The 19,829-nt window shown below is 40.2% G+C and overlaps 2 protein-coding genes across 2 annotated transcripts; one reads left to right on the top strand and one right to left on the bottom strand.

Moving 5' to 3' along the window:
• Positions 1 to 276: 276 nt before the first annotated feature.
• LOC102971911 (olfactory receptor 51I2-like) lies at positions 277 to 1,991 on the top strand. The gene is made up of 2 exons (XM_007089415.2): positions 277 to 1,148; positions 1,976 to 1,991. Exons 1-2 carry the CDS (start codon positions 277 to 279, stop codon positions 1,989 to 1,991), a joined length of 888 nt encoding a protein of 295 aa, XP_007089477.2.
• Positions 1,992 to 11,504: 9,513 nt separating this feature from the next.
• Positions 11,505 to 12,458, bottom strand: LOC102950204 (olfactory receptor 51E1). The gene has a single exon (XM_007089353.1). The coding sequence runs from the start codon at positions 12,456 to 12,458 to the stop codon at positions 11,505 to 11,507; it is 954 nt and encodes a 317-aa protein (XP_007089415.1).
• Positions 12,459 to 19,829: the final 7,371 nt, after the last annotated feature.

Here is a 19,829-nt window from a genome sequence, read left to right as displayed (position 1 = left end):
CTACATTCTGCATTTGTTTGGGGCACATATTAGCTAATGTATGTACATTCCTGGAATGGTTAATAATACAAAGAGCTGAGAAGATGAGAAATAATTAATGAAAAATTATATACAGCATAAACAAATATCTTCCTAATAACAAGTGTCCTATCACCATCTTTCTGTCTGCCCAGGCTGAAGAGGTCACATCTTTCTGGAGACTTCAACTGCTTCCCAAAGATGCTCCCTTCCCAGACCTATGTCAACATCTCCTTCTTCCAGCCACATGCCTTCCTGATGATTGGCATCCCAGGGCATGAGGCTGTTCATGGATGGATCTCTATCCCCTTCTCCTCCATGTACACTGTGGCCCTCACTGGAAACTGCCTGATCCTCTTGGCTGTGAGGAAGACTCCCAGCCTGCACCAGCCCATGTACTACTTCTTGTCCATGCTGGCCCTCACCGACGTGGGCCTCACCCTGTCCACACTGCCCACCACCTTGGCTGTGCTCTGGTTTGGCCACAGGCTCATAGGCTTCAATGCCTGCCTGGTCCAGATGTTCTTCCTCCATTCCTTCTCTGTGGTGGAGTCGTCGGTGCTCCTGGCCATGTCATTTGACCGCTTTGTGGCCATCTCGAACCCTCTTCGCTATGCAACTGTCCTCACCAATAATGTCATCATCAGGATTGGGATGGCCATTGTGGCCCGTGCTGTCCTGTCTCTCTTCCCAGTGCCTTTCCTGCTTAAACGCTTGAACTTCTGCCCTAACAAAATCCTTTTGTCCCACTCGTTCTGTTTTCATCCTGATGTGATGAGAAGAGCCTGTGCTGACATCACCATAAACATCATCTATGGGCTCTATGTGGTATTGTCCACTGGAGGCATAGACTCTCTGCTCATCATCCTATCCTATATTCTTATCCTACACACAATCTTGGGACTGGCATCTCCCAGGGAGCGCATCCGAGCCTTCAACACCTGTGTTTCCCATATCCTGGCTGTCTTTGTCTTTTTCATTCCAGGCATTACCATGTCCATGATCCACCGTTTTGGGAGGCACTTGTCCCCCATTGCACATGCCCTTGTTGCCTATGTATACCTGGTGGTACCCCCTGTGCTCAACCCCATCATCTACAGTGTGAAATCCAAGCCCATCAGGGAAGCCATGTTTAGGATGCTAAAGAGAAAGGGCCAAGACTGATCAAACTATGAAATATAATTGGGTCCGGGTACCATAAAGGAAACTTGTTGCTGTACTTTGCAGGAACCTGCTACCCTCATAAAGCATTGAAAATTCCTACTCAGGAAGGAAGTGGGAAGACCATCAGGATTATTTATGTTTCAAATTTACATTCATGATTTACTTTTTACTGTAAATAGTGCTGAGGATTAAAGACTGAAAAATATATTAAACATGATCCTTTCTCTCCAGAAACACATTCTTGTATGAGGATAAAGGCAAGTAAATACACACCAGCATACAAGTACAACAATAAAGTCCTGTGCAAGAGGTTACTAGAGGAACTGCAAATTGGTAGCGGCCAGAAATTGCCTGGGAAGATCAGAAAACCTCTACAAAGGAGGGAATGTTTTTTATTTCACCTTGAAAAATGTGCAGGGTTTCTCTAGGCAAAGTAGGAATTCAGTAAGAAAGATAAAAATCCAGGAAAAAAGAGCAATATGAAATAAAAGGCTCCGTGTCTTGAAGAAGTAAATGTGTTCATGGAAAGTTAAGCATGCCTGCACTTCTTTATGTCTCTACCACTTGTTATACCTACACAGGTGTGACTGTGGTGTAGGGGTTGAAGAAGGAGTGGTATGGGATGAAGCCAGAAGATTGTACAATTTGTACAGAATTATACGGAACTGCACATACTAACATAACTTATATGCTAACTGCATATACCATGCTAGGTAGTTTGGTTTGCCAAAAAAACATATAAATCATTTATTAAATATTTTACTATAAAATAAGTTAGGAGTATGTATTGCAGGTTAAAAGTGTATTGACATACAAGTAAAACTAGAGCCAAAAGACTATCAGCTTAAGCTTTTATCTGGTCTCAGGGTCTTCCCAGACACCATTTACTTTGCCTGCAATGTTCTCATCTCCCCACCTACCTATATCTCATTTCTAGCTACACTTCTTATTAGTCAAGTAGAAGCCTAATTTCTCAGAAAATTTGTCCAATTCTCTTCTCCACATTATTCACTGGACTGTGTTTGTCTCCTATGCAATATATGCACATATGCAATATGCAACAGTCTATCACTCGACTAGACTGTAAACCCCAAGCGTGCCAAAATATACTCAGTTTTAGTGGTGTTTGTGGAGTAATAGCTGCTTAATGATTCTTTTGAATATATAAATGAATTTGAATGGGGAAAAAGAATACATATAAATGATTGCAAAAGTTTGTGAAAAGGCTTCTAGTTGAACTTGGATAGCTGACCTGGAGATGTGAGAGGTGCAAAACAGCTAACTGATTGAACTAAGGCTCCTCAACCTAGTGAAGGTTTCCTACTTTTTCACCCTATGGGATCTCCTGGGCCCTTTTCCCAGACTTTATGCCCTTCACACATCAATGAAATACTCTGGCTCCGTAAAGAATTTTTGTAGGAAAAAAATTACAATACTAAGATTTTTTAATATATTTCTGCTTGAGTATACCTTCATACAAAGTGAAGCTGAAAGGGGATGTCTGTCTCTCTTCTTAACCACTCCCCATCCTCTCAAAAGTATGAGGTTCAATATCACAATATCTTAGTATATACTGTCTGCACTGGGTTATAGTGGTTAAGAACACAAACTGTAGAGTCAGGAAACAAGCCTTATTCAAATTCTAAGCCTGTCTCTTACACTTACCAGCTATCTAACTTGGGAGGAGTTTACCTTTTATGTGTTAACAAATAGTTTTTTTATTCTTTAGTGATCCCTATGTGCCAAGCACTCTGCTAGTTGATCATAATATAAAGGTACCAAAACCAAACTTGATTTTTTTATGGAAGGAATACACATCAATTAAATATTTCTGACTTCTTCAGTCACCAGTTACAGAAATGTCCCTTCTTTTAAAGGCTCTTGTAATTATCTCAACCCATATGAATATAAACTCCCTGTCTTAAGATCAACTGTGCCATATAACACAACACAATCACAGGAGTGGTATTTTACCACATTCAAAGATTTGCGGGACTAGACTAAATATATACCGAAATAAATGTAAATTTACAATGAATTAAGAGCTATCCATTTAGGCTCCTCTTCCCCCAGTAGACTATAAGTTCAATGAAGGAAGAGCCTAACACTTTTGTTCTACACTGCATTCTGAATGCAAAGTTTGCACTCATTTTAATAGTACTTAATGTTAATAGCACTAAAAATGTATTCAGCTACTATATTAGTTTTCCACTGCTGCATTAAAAAATAACAACAAAAATTTTTTATCTTAAAATAACACCCATTTATTACTTCACATTCTGGAGGATGGGCTTGGCTAGATTCTCTAACTGGGGGTCTCATAAGGCCAAAATCAAAGTGTCAGCCAACTGGGTTCTTACCTGGAAGCCCTGGAGAAGAATCTGTTTCCAAGTTCATTTGAGCTGTTGGCAGAAGCCAGTTCCTTAAGGTTGTGCAACTGCTGTCTATTGGTCTTCCTCAGTTCCTTAAGGCTCCACACTCCTTCTCACATGACCCTCTTCATCACCAAACTAGCAACAATGCATCACATTCTTCTCATGCTTTGAATATCTCTAACTCCTGTCACCAGCTAGCTGCAGAAATGTCTCTTCTAAGGGCTCATGTGGGCTCAAGCACACCTATCTTAAAGTCAGCTGTGCCATATAATAACATAATCATAGAATTGATATTTCACATATACAAAGGTTTTGGGAACTAGAACAGGATATTTTTGTAGTGTTTTAGAATTCTGCTCACCATGGTGACTAAATAAATAGATTAATTAATAGATGAAAGTACACAATAAGCGTATTTCACCTGTTCAAAGGATCAGGAATGGCTTTTCTCAAAAAGTGATAATTATGGTGATGTCCAAATTCTGAATACAAGTTAACTAGGAAAAAGGAGAGTGTTTAGGGGAAGGTATATTAGGCAAATAAAACTTTGTCTCCAAAGAACTTGTGGAAAGGGAAGCATGGCACAGTAAAGGAATGGAATGAAAAGTAGTGCTACCAGGAAGTCAAAGAGCAAAGAACCTATGGCTTAAGATAAATGTGAAAAACATAAATGAGAACCAATCAGAAATATGGGAAATAATTAGTGTGTTAATCAGGGATGAGGATCATTTTGACATGACCACATTTATTTTAAAAACATCATTTTTTTAATATTTTGTTGTAGAGAACATATTAAATTATCAGTTAGAAGGCTAGCAAAATAGTCAAGATGAGATTTAGTGGAAACTTGGACTAGAGGTGTGGAGATAAAGAGAAGGAGATGGGTTCAAACTTATTATATAAGTAGAAATTATATAACTTGACTTTGGATCAAATATGAAGACTAAGAGAAGAAAAAGGAAAGACCAAGGATGACTGATAGTTTGGGACACTTCAGGGTAAATGGTGGCATGATTAACTGAAATATGAAACATGAATAAAGAAACTTATTTGGGCAAAGAATATCATGAGTTCAATTATGGACACTCTGAGCCTGAACTCCCTTGAAAGCATCCAAATGACTAGAATACACAGGCCATTAGACTTATAGCCCAGGAACTCTTGACTAGCCAAATGGTCTACACTAGAGATAAAATTTAAGTCATGATATACAGATGGCAATAAAAGCCATCAGCCCAAGTGTCACTGCATAACAATTAAAGGGCTAATTTCAGGCCCTCATATACCATGTTCTCTCATAAGCCCAAGTAGAATGCATGTGGCAAAGGAAACTGTGAAGTACTGAGAGAGATAAGAGGAAAACCACGGGTGTGATGCCATGGATGGCAAAGGAAGAAAATGTATCAAGAAAGAGGTAGTAGTCAACTGTGTTGAATGTTGTTGAGAAGTCAAGGAAGGTAAGGACTTAAAACCTCAGACACACAGAGCTCCTTGATGATGATAGTGAATGCCTTTGGTAGTCTGATGGAAGACAAAGTTATATTCCAGTAATGAAAGAGTTAGATGAAAGATGCACACATGGAGATAAGTTATAGATAACTTCTCTAAGAGATTGGCTAAGAAAGGAAAGAGATGAAAGAGGAATATAGGATCTAGGCAGGTTTATACTTGTTGTTTTTAATATGGAAGAGACTTGAACATAATGAATGCTGGAAATGATTGAGATGATAAGTTTGAATATCCAAGAGGGAGAAGGAACAATAATGTAAATTTCCTGAGGTGAGAGGACATTGACCAAAAGAAAATTAATAAAAGCCTATATAAGACCCGGTTTGGTGTCATCTTGATTCATAAAGACTTTGTGATAATTATGCTAATGTAAGGAAATACCTCCTCCTTTAAGAAATTCATACCTCCATTGTTTTTTCTGGAAGGATAATCAGCAGTCTTATCGGAGCCCCTCACTTTCCAGGTTTTGTTTCCTTTAGTTTCTAAGCTATTTATTCAACCAATATTTATTTAGTGTTGTATTTGCTAGGCTAGACTACTTTAAAAACAAAAATATGTTCAGTGATGACACAGTTTTCATTTATACAAATGGTGCAAATATGGGTTGGTGGAGGGTTGCAGGTAAAAGGGTTTGGCTCTACATAGTTTTTTTTAGGAACTCGCTGCTGGTGGTTTACCATATGCAACACGTGGATTCCCAAGTCACATGCAGTGTCAACATGGAAGACTACATAGGAGAGTTTTTAAGCCAGGTCTAGAAGCTGCACACATCACTTCCATTCACATTGAAAGTAATGGCTAGAATTTAATCATACCCAACTTACAGGAGGCTGGGAAATGCCTAGCTGTGTGTCCTGGATGCAGATGAATTAGTGTGGTGAACAGCAGTCAATGTCTGTCATAAGCATCTACTATGCCCCAGGCACATCTACTATGCCCCAGGATGCAATGATGAAGAGGTTCAATGAAACAGTGCCCTCATACACTTACATACAATTCAGCAGCAAATACAGGTATTAAATAAGCATTTCTCAAACATAATGAGTATTACAAGAGAAGAAGAAAGTGTCTTGTGGGAATACCTATCAGGGAACCCAAGGATTCAAAAGGGAAATGAATCACATGTTTCAGAGGTCACATGTTTCAGAGGTTCTTATTTTAATTTCTTGGTTAAGACTGTTTTCACATCATACTGAAGACAAAATCTGTTAACCCTTGGAAATAGTCCCCTCAGAAGCAGAACTGCCTGATTCCTATGCTTCTACAACCCAAGTGTCTTCTTGTTTCATATCACACAATACCCCAAATAAAGTACACTCCTGAAGGATCCCTCACCAGCTACTAGTCACCCTCAAATGGCCAATGTTATCTCTGTCTACCATCCCACACTTCCCATCTTAGCCAGGGACTCCCAAACCTTGCTATCTATCAGAATCACTTATGGACCCTTTTTAAATTTCTATCTTGCTGAGCCCTATGCCAGACTTCCTGAATCAGAATCTACAATAACTATAGGTCAAAGCAAAAATGAAAAGTAAAATTACAAGTTATTTTCAACTGAATGAAAATTAAACATATGGGATTTGTGAGATGCAGGCTGAAGCAGTACTTAGAGGGAAATGCATAGCACTACAGTACCTGTATAAGAAAAAGAGATCCCAGTAACCTCAGCTTCCACCTTAAGAATCTAGAAAAATAAGAGGAAGTTAAATCCAATGTAAGCAGAAGAAAGAAAATAACAGAGAAAATCAACAAAACAGAAAAAAAAGAAAATCAATGAAACCAAAATATATTTCATTGAGAAAAGTATTAAGATTGGTAAGCCTCTAGCCAAACTGAACAGGAAAGAAAAAAGAGAGAAAACACAAACTGTCAATACCAGGAATGAGAGTGGTGATCTCACTACAGATGCTGCAGATATTAAAAGGATTGTAAGAAAATATACCAATAAATTTCACACCTTAGATAAGATGGAAAACTTCTTGGAAGACCTAAGACATTCTAAGTTAGATAAAGAAAGGGTGATACATCTTTCACTCCTTCTTAAAGTCCTCCTTCCCATCAGCCACCTTTTCTAAGGATACTTTTTCTGGGCAATTTTTACTAGAAGCAATTTTTACCTTCCAAATGTCACACTTGCTATCTTTGAAAGTGTGGCTTCTCTCTACTGATATATCTATATTTTAATAAGGAACAATAACTCACAAAAACAGCTTAAAAACAAAGGTAGGGAATACATTTCCTGTCAATCATGGTCGTGAAAAAGAAGAAAGGGAAGAATAAGAGGAGAAGGAGGAGGAAATGGATTTGGAACTAAGTCAGGGATCTGGACATGTCTGGGAAGAAGACCATGGAAGAAGAGCAGCTGATTCTCCATCCCCTTGTTCTTTAACTTTCTTAGATTTAAAAGCCCTGTATCCTGTTGGCTCCCTTAGTTGTAGAAAAGGCAGACTACAATCTGATTCTGCATCATCTTCATTCCCTTTGGATCCAGTCTAACATAAAGAAAGCTATGAGATGTCCGGGAATGAACAAGAAGTTTTGAGAATACAATAGTGCCCCCCTACCCATGGCTTCACTTTCTGTGGTTTCAGTTACCCACAATCAACTGTAGTCTGGAAGCAGATGAATCTCCTAACATATCATCAGAAAGTCAGTAGTTGCCTAACACTACATCACAATGCTTACATCAGTCACCTCACTTCATCTCTTCATGTAGGCATTTTATCATCTCACATCATCATAAGAAGAAAGGTGAGTATACAGTACAATAAAATATTTTGAAAAAGAGACACTACATTCATATAACTTTTATTACAGTATAATTGTTCTATTTTATTATTAGTTATGTTGTTAATTTCATATTGTGCCTAACTTATAAATCAAACAATATCATAGGTATGTATATATAGAAAAAAGCATCGTACAGTACATATAGTATATATCATCTGCAGTTTCAGGCATCCACTGAGGGTCCTAGAATGTATCTCCTGTGGATAGGAAGTGGGACTACTGTACCTTAAGAGATAAACAACAAACATCAACTCTGAAATCCTAAACCAATGGTATAATACGGCACTTTCCCAAATTCAGGTCTGTCTATCTTAAAGACAGACTCTCCACATGTACGCTCATTGCATCCAAAGGAGTCTTATTTCAATTTAATTAAAGTAATAATATAGTATATTTTATTAACTTGAGCATATATGACTCAGAAGCTCACTCAAACTTTTCTGAACTGTAAATGGTCCAGTTCTAAAGTATGAACCAAGAGGTCTAGGGACACTAAAGAGAAAATGCCTCTTTTGGCCTGACAAATGATAAAAGAGTTTCATTTTATCAAGTGTTGCTAAAAAGAAAAAATGGCAAAAGGCAATTCAAAGGAAACAGAGTGAAATAGAGGATTTAAAAGTGCATGAAATCATTGAGAGATAGCAAGTATTATAAAGTAGCTGAAAAATACACTACGTGGAAAAATTAGAGATTTTACACAGAGAAAATAAGATGGGAACATATATAAAAGTAAAAAAGAATGGCCTACTGTCATTCTAAGAAGTAACTCTGTATGGGAGGCAATAAAAGATCCTCAATGGATTTTAAGTAGGGGAGCAAGATAATCGGAATTGTGTTTGGAAAAATCCCTGCAAACTACATGGGATTTAGGACTTGTGCACAAGATGTTTAAGGCAAGGAGACAAATGTGAAAGTATGGCAATCCTCTAAGCAAGAGGTAAGTATCTGGACCAGAACACTGGTAAGCAGAATGGAGAACACAAGCCACATTTATGAAACATTTCTAAATAAACCTAAAAAAATGACTGACTTATAGACTGAGATTTAGTATTATTCAGACTCCTCCAGGACCAAACAAAGGTCCAAGTGGCTGAGGCAGTAGGGTCAGAGACAGCAATATCTAAACAAAGGAAATGGGGAAGGTAAAAGGATACCTATGTGAAAGGCACATGATGAAGGTCTTTGCCAGAACATACCCTAACTTCCAGCCAAATCTCCTGAAAGAGGCAGCCTATTCCTCTCATTCTAGTCCTTAACTCCAGGCCCTTCCAGGTGACCCAGTGAGTAGTCATTAAATAAATGACCAGAAATCTGACCTAGAAGTTAAAAGAGTCCTGCTATAGCTTTGTCTCTAACTGGCATTTAATAATTTAGTATTTATTAAGAAATTAGATAAAGGAAGGTGGTGGTGGTGGTGGTGTGTGTTTATACTCACAAAATGGTTAAGTCACTTAAGATTAAAGCCATGAAACTTATCATGAGCATACTATCACGGACTTGGAATCCCTTCTAAAATCTAGGACAATGGCTGTATCTTTAAATTAAAAAAAAATTTAAATGTGTCCGATTTATCTGTTGATTATCCCTGTATCTAATGGGCTTTCAAATACAAAACTGGTAACACACATTCATCATATGTCCATACAGAAGCATGCATACAAACACCTATTAAAAATCTGGAGAAATAAACACAAAAATGCTAACAATGTTTGTCTTTTAATGTGACAACTTTATTGGAGTTTATTATACTTTTCTTTTGTATTTGGGGAATGTCAAAAGTTTATTATACTGCTTTCCTAATAAGAAAGAAAATCTGTCTGTTTCTCTCTCTTTAATTCTCTTTCTCTCAATCCCAATGTCAGGGCTTTACTGGGTAAGGGGCCACTCCTCTGTCCGAAATGACCAAAGCCTGCACTGACTCTAGTTTATGCTCCTAGTTCTGCTGGCCACCACTCACCTGAGCATATCAGATCCCATACTGCTCACAATTCTCATCTTCTGGATTCCAGTCCAAGAAATCACATGTGCTCTCTCTATACCCTAACAAGCAGTCTGCTAGCTATAGCCAGAAAATTCTGGCTGGTTCTGTGCCAAGCTTTCTACTATACTACCTGCTTCTGTTTAGGTCTAACAAGCGTTCCATGGGTAATGGTCTCATTTCTTCCCTGTCTATTCCCACTGCACTCCTGTAGCACCCACACCTTCTCCTTCCCATTCTGCTTCCATCTAGAAGTGTTGTGCCTAAGTAGACCTCTAGGACCATATTCATGCTAAATACTAGTCTTTATGGCCTCTCCTACAGCCTTGTTCTCCAAGCACTGATGTTGTGGGCTTCACCCACAGGGCCATTCAGAGCCTAGGGGATAGGCCGTATCCACTGATATGCTCTATTTAGTTCCTTTGGAGCCATGCTTGCCTTAACCTTGCTTCCCAGCTAGCCACATGGGCCACTGGCCTTGCCCAGCCTCATGATGCTTCCTGTTCTAGACCCCTGGTCTGTGAGAGACCTGTCATTTCTGTCATGAGCTTCTAGGTCTTCTCAGCTGCATTTCTCCAAAAAGTGTCTCTCCAGGTATCCTTTGAGTGACCCCACTGCTAATCATACTATTTTCCAAACTAGCCACTGTTTGGGAATGTCCCAAACACACTCTGCTGTTACTACCCAGGTATGGTGGCAAATGGACAAGGAACTATTGGAATTAAAGCCATCAGCAACATTAAAAGGAAATTCCTATATGCAATACTAAATGAGTGAGGAAGGAAATTAAATACCTCCCCTAAAAAAAATGCAAGACTTTTGAAACGTCTAACTCACTACCTCACAGGTTTCTCTAACAGTCCCTCCCCACAATATGGATATCAAAAGACAATTTTTGTGACTTCATATAATTCACTGATCCCCATTAAGTATCAATTTTCCTATTGGTATAATGGTGATACTAATCATATTCCTACCCAGATAAAAACACTGATAAGATAGTGAAGGGAAAGTATCCATGATCTGTAAAAATGCTCAGAACAGAGTGTGTCATCTTTCATTAAGGTAGGTAACTGTAGTATTTTCAAGGTTCTACTCTAATCCTCCTCTTGAGAGCTGGTTCCTAGAATAAAAGAAATTATTTATTCTCTGTGGAGATCATTTTGAAGAAAGAAATCCCGGTACATCTGTTTTCCTGGGATCCAATACAGTTGGGGATTCTGAAGAAGAAATCATAGTGTCAAGCAAGATTACCTGATTATATTGTGCTTTTGTGTTTATTTTACTCTTGCCATGCTTAACTTTTGATCAATGTCCCTTAGATGTACAACTCTCATCTCAGAAATGCTGTGGACTATCAATGCAAGCAGAGATTTGGACTAAATGGTTAAATGGGAAGAAATAGCTCTCCAGCCACAACCATCTCAGGGTTTTAATAATTATATAAAGAGAATTATAAAGTGAAAATAATATTTAAAAACAGGGATTGGGAGTGTATGGTTCCACTGCCCCTATCCATACAGAGATTCTCCAACCAATTTCCTGTTTGAAGGTATCAGTTGTGTTTCTATTAGGGAAGGTTTTTTTTCCTAATAATGTCTTCCAAAATGTTGATATTAAAATCTGAATTGAAAAAATTTGAGAGGAAAAGAAATTTTCACTGACACCTAGGGATCTGAAGTATGGGTAGTCACATGGAAAAGACGAAGGATACGCTGCCGGATCTCCTTTGTCTTCACTCCATAAACAATAGGGTTGAGCACAGGAGGAACAAGCAAGTAGGTGTTGGCCATAATGACGGGCAGGAGGGAGTCATGCCGCTTCCCAAAGCGGTGTACCATAGATAACCCAATGAAAGGTACATAGAATATGAAAACAGCACACACATGAGAGACACAAGTGCCAAATGCCTTTGCCTGGGCTTCACGTGTCAAGCCCAACACAGTCTTGAGGATAAGCAGATATGACAAGGAGATGAGAAGTGAGTCCAGGCCAATGGCAGAGATGATGACAATGAGGCCATAGATGATATTGACACGGATGTCAGCACAAGCCAGCTTCATGACATCTTGGTGTAGGCAGTAGGAATGGGAAAGAATGTTGGAGCGGCAGAAAGGCAGCCGTTTGATGAAGATAGGCAGGGGTGCCATAAGTGAAGTACCCCGTACCACAGCAGCCATGCCAATCTTGGTAACACGAGGCAATGTTAGCACAGTGGCATGGCGTAGTGGGTGACAAATGGCCACATAGCGGTCAAAGGCCATGGCCAGCAGTACAGTGGACTCCATGCCAGATAAGGAGTGGATGGCAAACATCTGTAGAAGACAAGCATCAAACTGGATGGTAGTGGAATTGAACCAGAAGATGGCCATCATTCTGGGCATAGATGAAGTAGAGATAAGTATGTCAAGGCCAGAAAGCATGCAAAGAAAAATATACATGGGTTCATGTAGTCTGTGCTCAGTCCGCACAATGCAGATGACTGTCAGGTTACCTAGCACAGCAATAAGGTAGAGGGAGCATAATGGGAAGGCCAACCAGAACTGAGCTTTTTCCAAGCCTGGAAGGCCTATTAGAATGAAATATGTGGCACTAGATTCACTGCCATTGGGGTCCACCATAGTGAAGAAGAGGAGCCTCAACCAGTGCCAAGCAGGTACAGGCTGGAATACATAAATAAGCCATTGTCAGATACTCCAGGATCCCAAAACCATGCTTCCTTCCCTCCACCCTGATGTCCTATTCTCTCATCTAACTCTAATTTCATTGCCTATCCAAACTCTGATTCTATTCTAAACTCAATCTAACCACTATTTGTAACTCAAGGCCCAGTCCTAATTACTAATCCCACCTCTATATTCAATCCTGAAAACAATTAAAATACTAAAACAGAAATTCTAAGCATATTTTACATCATTTAGTTCACAAAAAATAGGCTATTAACTGACTATACAGACTTAGATGATATTTTTATGTTGTCCCATAATTTCCTCTACCCTGTCCTACCCTTATGCTCCCCTATGTTCAGTACCAACTGTAATTCTATCATTAGGCTATCTTTAAAACTAATTATAATCCAAATATAGCAATACTAACACAAATCAACATGGTAACCTAATCTTAGCACTAATCCTAATGATGTCTCTCATTCTAACCTTTACTCAGACTTTAACATTAATCTAATGCTTAATTCTGGAAGCTATTTCAAACTTGATCTAAAACTTAATAATACCTATTTTATTATGATAATCCCTAATCCAGTTTTAAAAACTGACAAACTAACTTCATTCTAAACTCTGACTCTATACTTTACTCCTGTCCAATGTCCATCCAGAGTCTTACATTGTCCAGACTATCCAGTTTGTATCATAAAAGGAACAATAGCTGTAGTGGATGCCACTGGTATATCACTCAGATCCCCTCCACCAAACCAATGCACCTATATTTGCAGTGGGTGTGGAGTACTAAAGGCTCACAGTTCTCCCTTTCTCCAGAAAATTATCCTTGATCAAATGAGAGGCACTTCACCCAGAAGTTATGCTATACTCGGCCCCCTCAACCCCAGGACACATCTAGAGGTCAATGACTGCCTGACATAAAGGTGCAAAGAGCTAGTCGCCTTGCCTCCAGGTGGGACCTAAGCTGTGATGCAATGAGTACTTCAGAGCTTTCTGAGCAACCAGACTTTGCTGAGACCACAGCCTTGCTTAGCTTTCTCTCCCTTGTCTATCCTGCCTGTCTCACCCCTCTTCTCAGGACAGTAGTTTGTCAATACATCACTTAAACAAGAATTACCATCTCAAGCTCTGTGTCTAGGGGACCCACCAAGCTTAAAAGAGAGGGACTGACACAGAAGACTAAACCTGAAAGATGATGATGGCATTAGAAGCACTGCAGAAATAATCAATCCTATAGCAGGGGGTTGCTATCCCCAAATTTGGCTACAAAAGTGATGGCTATAACTAGAGATTGTTGAGATGGGAAATGTCAGATGAGTTTTCTCAGATCTTATCTCTCTGTTGAAACAATTAGAGAGTTAACTAACTTCCTTCATCCGTTCCTTTTTTCCATCCACAAATATTCATGTGCTTCTATGACTTACTAGATTATATAAATTTACACTTGTTATATATATGAAAATATGCTTGGCTATAATCTGGAAACTAGCTATCTCCTCTTCCCATAATGGAAATAGTGCCACTTATTGCTAGGATATATTTAAGATAGTTTTATCTTGGGAGGAAAAAAGAAAAGGTTAGATTCCTAAGATCTTGAAACTGGAATGGGGGTTACCAGAGAGCAGGTGAGTGTGAGCCATTTGTAACTCAAAGCCCAGACTAATCACTAATCTCACCTCTAAAATCAGTCCTGAAAAGAAGTGAAATACTAAGACAAGTCACCAGACAGCAGTTGACTGTAAAGAAGAGTGCATGGCCAGCATCAGGAAGGACTTACACCATTCACTGGGTTCAGAATGCGTCAATAATCTTTGTTTCACCATTGAACTATCCCACAGGGGTTCCTTCACACCAGACAGAGAGCAAAACACTGAGAGCATGGGTTTTTGAAAGATTAATTCCAACTGCTGGAGGGAAAAGGTATAAGGAGCCATATTTAGCCTAGAAAATCAGGCAAAGAAGCCAAAGTCATCAGTGTCTGAAATCCTCTGTACTGACCTCTCTAACCTATGACACTATGAGCAATTCTCTCCTTAAAACTCTCCCTCCTCCTCCTACTGTTCCTTATCTTTCTCTGATCATCTGTTCTTAGTCTCCTTTCTGGACCTGCAGACTCCTCTGCTTGACCCTTATGCATATTTCTAGATAATAATGCTCTCAGAATTTTATCCTTAGTTCCCCTCTTGTTCTATACCCTCTACCCTGGCCATCCCATCCCCTTCAATAAATCTATTTGTCACATAAAACTATTGATTCCAAAATCTGTTTAGCAAGCTTGAATTGTCTTTTGTGATCCAGATTCATAATTCTAAAGTCTTACTGAAAGGAATCACCTGTCTCTCAGGCATATTCAACTCTCCCTGTCCAAAAATCAAAAGCTTTGAACTCAGTCCTGGATTCAAATCCTGGTGGATATCTTCATTAGCTATGCCATCTGGGCAAATCATTTAACCTTTATAAGCCTCAGTTTCCCCATCTGTAAAATGAGGATAATAGTGACTGCCTAATAGAGGTCAGTGTGAGTATTAAATGAAACAATGAGTATAAAGCGTTTAACACAATGCCTGACACAAAGTAAAGGTGCAAATAATTACATCTATCATTGTTAACCGTTTTCTTACAGTGTTTCCTTTTTTTCTGTGGGGTGGCCTGAACAGCCACACAAGCTCAGAGGCTCTATTCTGACTGCCATGTCTCCAGTGCCACCTTCTTCATCTGCACAATCCCAACAATCTTCCCACCAAATGAAATCAGCTATCTATTGCTTAAAAAAATACCTCTCAAAGTTCCAAATTAATTCTAGAAAAAAGACTCAACTGTTAGATTGTGGCAAAAAGTCTATCTTCCAGCATTTGCCCTAGGTTTTTCTCCCGTCACTGGTGACCATGACCCCTGTGCTCCAGCCATATTAGAATGCATGTTGTTTCATGAAGGTGGCACTGATTCCCATGCTTCTGTGTCTTTTTCTCTTGTTTACTTCTCATTCCTTTGTCAAGATCTTCCCAGATCCCCTTCCTGGACTTCCCACTGAGAAAATCTTATTCATCTTTCACATCCTGGTTTACTGTCTCCCTCCTATGCTGTTTGCTAACTTCTACCCCTGGGTAGAATTAAATGCTTCCTGCCCTGTGTTCCCAAAGAACTTTATTTAGGTCTCTTTTCATGCATTTACAGTCTTGAACTATAATTATTTCTATATTTATTTTGCCTGAATTATGGATTCCTGAATGGCAGGGACCATACCATATTTATTAATTAGTATGCAGTTAACATTTATTGAAAATGAAAGTGAGTTTTATCAAAAGAAGAATCCCTCAATAGACATCTAATGAGGATAGCACAGGCAAGGAGGTAGGAAGGACTGCCCGTTGTATGAACTATAGATTTTGGAGAAGAATGAAAGAATATTTGGAAGGTCAGTGCAGGGTAGTCCTAATTTTAGAACAAGAATCTTTACAGTCAAACAGAAAAGGCCTTTATTACCCAGGGAAGCAGAGGGCATGAAAGGATACATGGAGAACAAAGCAGGTGCACAGCCTTGGCTCTACATAAATGCAAAGTAGACATGCAGCACAGTTTATGCCCGAGAGACAGGGTGACCTAGGATGCCCCCTCTGGAGACATCAGCAAGAAAGCTCTGCTACTCCAGGAGGCCAGATATCTATAGCATCCAAAAATTTCACATGAATAGACATGGTAGAACAGGATCACCATGTTCCACCTTAGGAAACATTAGGAAATAATCATTGGATTGGCATATTCCAACCTATTACCTCTAAGGGTCAAATCTGGGGTTAGAAATGCAAGTCTCAGCTCAAAATAAGTGGAGGACAGTAACAACCTTACAGTGCTGCTGCAAAATTATGAGATAAGGCATGTCAAAGGGTGCTGTAAAACCTATATCACAATATGTGAAGCACTTTTAAATTTTTTCCATTAAAATGGGAAACAAGGTTCCTGAAAACATACAGTTCCCAAAAACTTTTCATTTTCCCCATTTGTCACCTAAAACACCACTCCACCTCAGGCACATACTCATACACACGTACACAGTAGCTAGCAGCCCATCTCTCTCAACGGCAAAGGATAAGCACTGATGTGGAGACATCAGACAAGGAGAAGACTCAGCTGTCTGGGAGAGAGATGCCTCAGCAGTATAAAGTGGGCAGCTACTGCTGGGGAAAATATCAGGCTGGGCCACAGAAACTTCAGCAAGAGAAAAAGGAAGGGATGGTAGGGAGACCAGCCAGAAGGCCCAAGCACTGAAGCATCCCAATCTCCCACAGTCCTGCCAGGAGGCAGGCAGAGGGAACAGATGTCATCTGGTCTGAGTGGCTGTTGGTAATTAGAACCATTTGCATGTACTCAGAGAACATTTGGAACTCTGGGGGAAATAGGAACTAAATCACTCTAGTTTGAAAGTAAAACACACTCAAGAAAAAATAAACAAAGAAAGTATTTTTTCTTTCCTTTCCCTAACCCCAGGGAATAGGCTTGGGACTTTCTTTGAAAAAGAAAAAGTCACACTATCTCAGCAAGTCACAGGAGCGCCTTGGAGAACTGTGAAGGACACCTTGGCCCTTTCTGGAGGATGGAGGGAGCAGAAGCCACAACTACACAGAGGAGAAATACACTTTGAAGTCTCCAATTCTCCTCATTCCCTCCCCCTGGCCTCCAGGACTCTGTCCCCCAGTGCCAGCTCAGCCCCCATGACCAGCCCACCCTCACACTCTTCCCAGACCTCTCTGAACATCCTCCTTCTCAGAAACACATGGAAAAGCAGTCAGGGAGGTAGACCAGGGGCCATGAGCTCTATTTCTTCTGAGCCAAGAGAACAACAATGAGGTCACTCCCAAAACTGATTTTATTGCTTTTTATGATAAAAATAGAAATCACTGAGATCCTACCAAATGCTGGATGCTATAAAAATATTATCTCTAACCTAAGAAAATTCTACATGATAGGAATTCTATGTATCTTTATATATATCTGAGAAAACTGAAGTCCCACAGGATTAAAAAGTGCTCCCAGGGTTTAATAGCTGACTGGTAAAGCAGAACTGGACTAATAGCTGGACCAATACCAAGGTTTGTACATTTTCCCCTATTCTAGGCTGCCCTTAATTGTTGTTGCACCTTCTGAAAGCAATAAAATCTACCTGAGAGGCAGGGTAGAAGGGCTTGGTAAGTAGGATACCTTACCCAGGTAGACCCTTGGAAGGGAACTTAAAAGGGCAGTAAAGAGGACCCTCCCGGACTAAGACTTGGGCATTCTCCTTTTAGCCCCAACTCCTCTGGCTGTGACTTTGGGCAGTCCCTACAATGGAGATTTAAAAACTTTATCCTCTACCCTTCTTATATGATTAGAGCCTCTCATTAACCTGTATTATTAATCCTATTTGACTGATAAGGATGCTGATAGTTTATTAGAGACTTACGGGTTAAGTGTCTGACTTCAGCTCAGGTCATGATCTTGTGATTCATGAGTTTGAACCCCACATCGGGCTCTCTGCTGTCAGCATTAAGCCCACTTTGAATCTTCTGTTCCTCTCTCTCTCTACCCCTCGCCCACTTGTGCGCACTCACGTGCTCCCTCTCTCAAAAATAAATATTTAGAAAAAAAAGAAAAGGAATGGACCAATGGTTTATAAGGTCCATTTTAATGCTATCTCCAAGAAATCCACACTTTGAGGACCTGTGAGTCTAGAGGCCCTCTCCAGGACTCAGGAAACCTGACCGGCTCTCCCCACTTAGGTGCAGCAAGGAAGGGGAACAAACAGGGAATGGGAGAAGGGTCTCATGGTCATTACCATTGTTGGGGATAAACACATACAATGCTCCATGCTTAGAGCAGCGGTGTTGGGGCCTCAGGTGCCCTTGCCAGCCTCTGCAGGAACATCTGGAAGATAATGTCCTTAGAGGGATCCCAGAACACCTGGGGGCCTCTGGATCCTACTCTCAGGCCCAGAGAGAAAAGGCAAACTTCAGGGCAATGCTGCGGTGGGCAAGAACTGCGGGAGCTCATCACTCAGTTCAGGAGGGGGGTTCCTTCCTTAATCCTCCATGTGTGTGGTAGCCCCAGAATCACTTCTACCTCAGGTCATCCTTATCTTCTGTCCCCCTACCTCTTTTGTATTTGATAAAGCAGATGAACCTTTGTAGTGTCCAACATTCATTTTAGAAGGGTCAAAATGAGAATAGACTTTGCACTTTCTCATTTTTCTAATTCAAAAAAAGTAGAGTGAGGCTCCCAGCTCTGTTCTATTCACTAGAGGCAGCATGGGCCTCCAAAATCACCCCCAAACAGAGCTCCAGGGATTCAGGGCCCTGCCCCTCCCCTTCCCAAGTAGGATCAGAGTCTCTAAAAGTCCCACAGAGCTGCAAAGCTTGACCTGGTAATCAGTGTCCAGCAGAACTACTTTGTTGCCTACACACAGGGAAACATGGTGCAGTGAAAAAGCCTGATCTGGGACTTTGATTGGTACACTCATGTTTTTTCAGTAATTACTGACTGACTGACTGACTGACTACCAGGTACCAGAATCTGCACTAAACACTGGAGATAATGAGACACAGAGTAAACAAGGCACACAGTAAACAATGCAGGGGTGGGGAGAAATGGAGACAAATTATGCAGCTATCACAAGTTGTGATAAATGCTAGGATAGGGGTAAGTACAAGAACCTGGGAGCAAAGCAGACAGTAGCTTACCAAATTTTCAGGTTCAGAGAGCTTCCCTGAGGAGGTAACCTGTGAGCCAAGACTTGAGGGGCCAGTCATGGTTAACCAGGCAGGGTTGGGAATATGGGGACAGCAGCATTCAGAGATAAAACAGCAGATAAAAGAGAAAAGATGGCTGTTTTCAGGGAGCTCATACACTAGGAGGTCAATAACAAATAAGCAAGAACATATCAGATAAAGATAAGTACACTAAAGATAAAATAGAGTGATAAGATAGAAAAGGACAGGGGAGAGGAACCTATATTTGAGATGCAGGTCACTGGAAGCCTCTCTGAGGTGATGATGTATGAGCTGAGAGCTGTATGATAGGAACATGCCAGACATTCTGACATCTAGGGAAAGAGCAGATGAGGCAACAAAAGGAAAAGGTTTTCTATTCTGGTGGTTCACAGATCAGAAAGAAAGTCAGCATGGCCAGAGTACTGAGAGCTCAGGAGAATTTTGGAAAGTGAGGTCAGAGAGGAGGGCAGGGGCCAGATCACGGAGGGGCTTGCAGGATATGGCAAAGGGCTTTGATTTAATTGAGGGAGCTGGGGGAACTAAAGCAACAAATTGGACCTAATTTGTCGTTAAA

Source organism: Panthera tigris, chromosome D1 (genome assembly GCF_018350195.1).
Source record: "Panthera tigris isolate Pti1 chromosome D1, P.tigris_Pti1_mat1.1, whole genome shotgun sequence".
Classification (NCBI taxonomy): Eukaryota; Metazoa; Chordata; class Mammalia; order Carnivora; family Felidae; genus Panthera; species Panthera tigris.
Note: the sequence above shows the minus strand (reverse complement) of the source record. Positions and strands in the feature narration are given on the sequence as shown.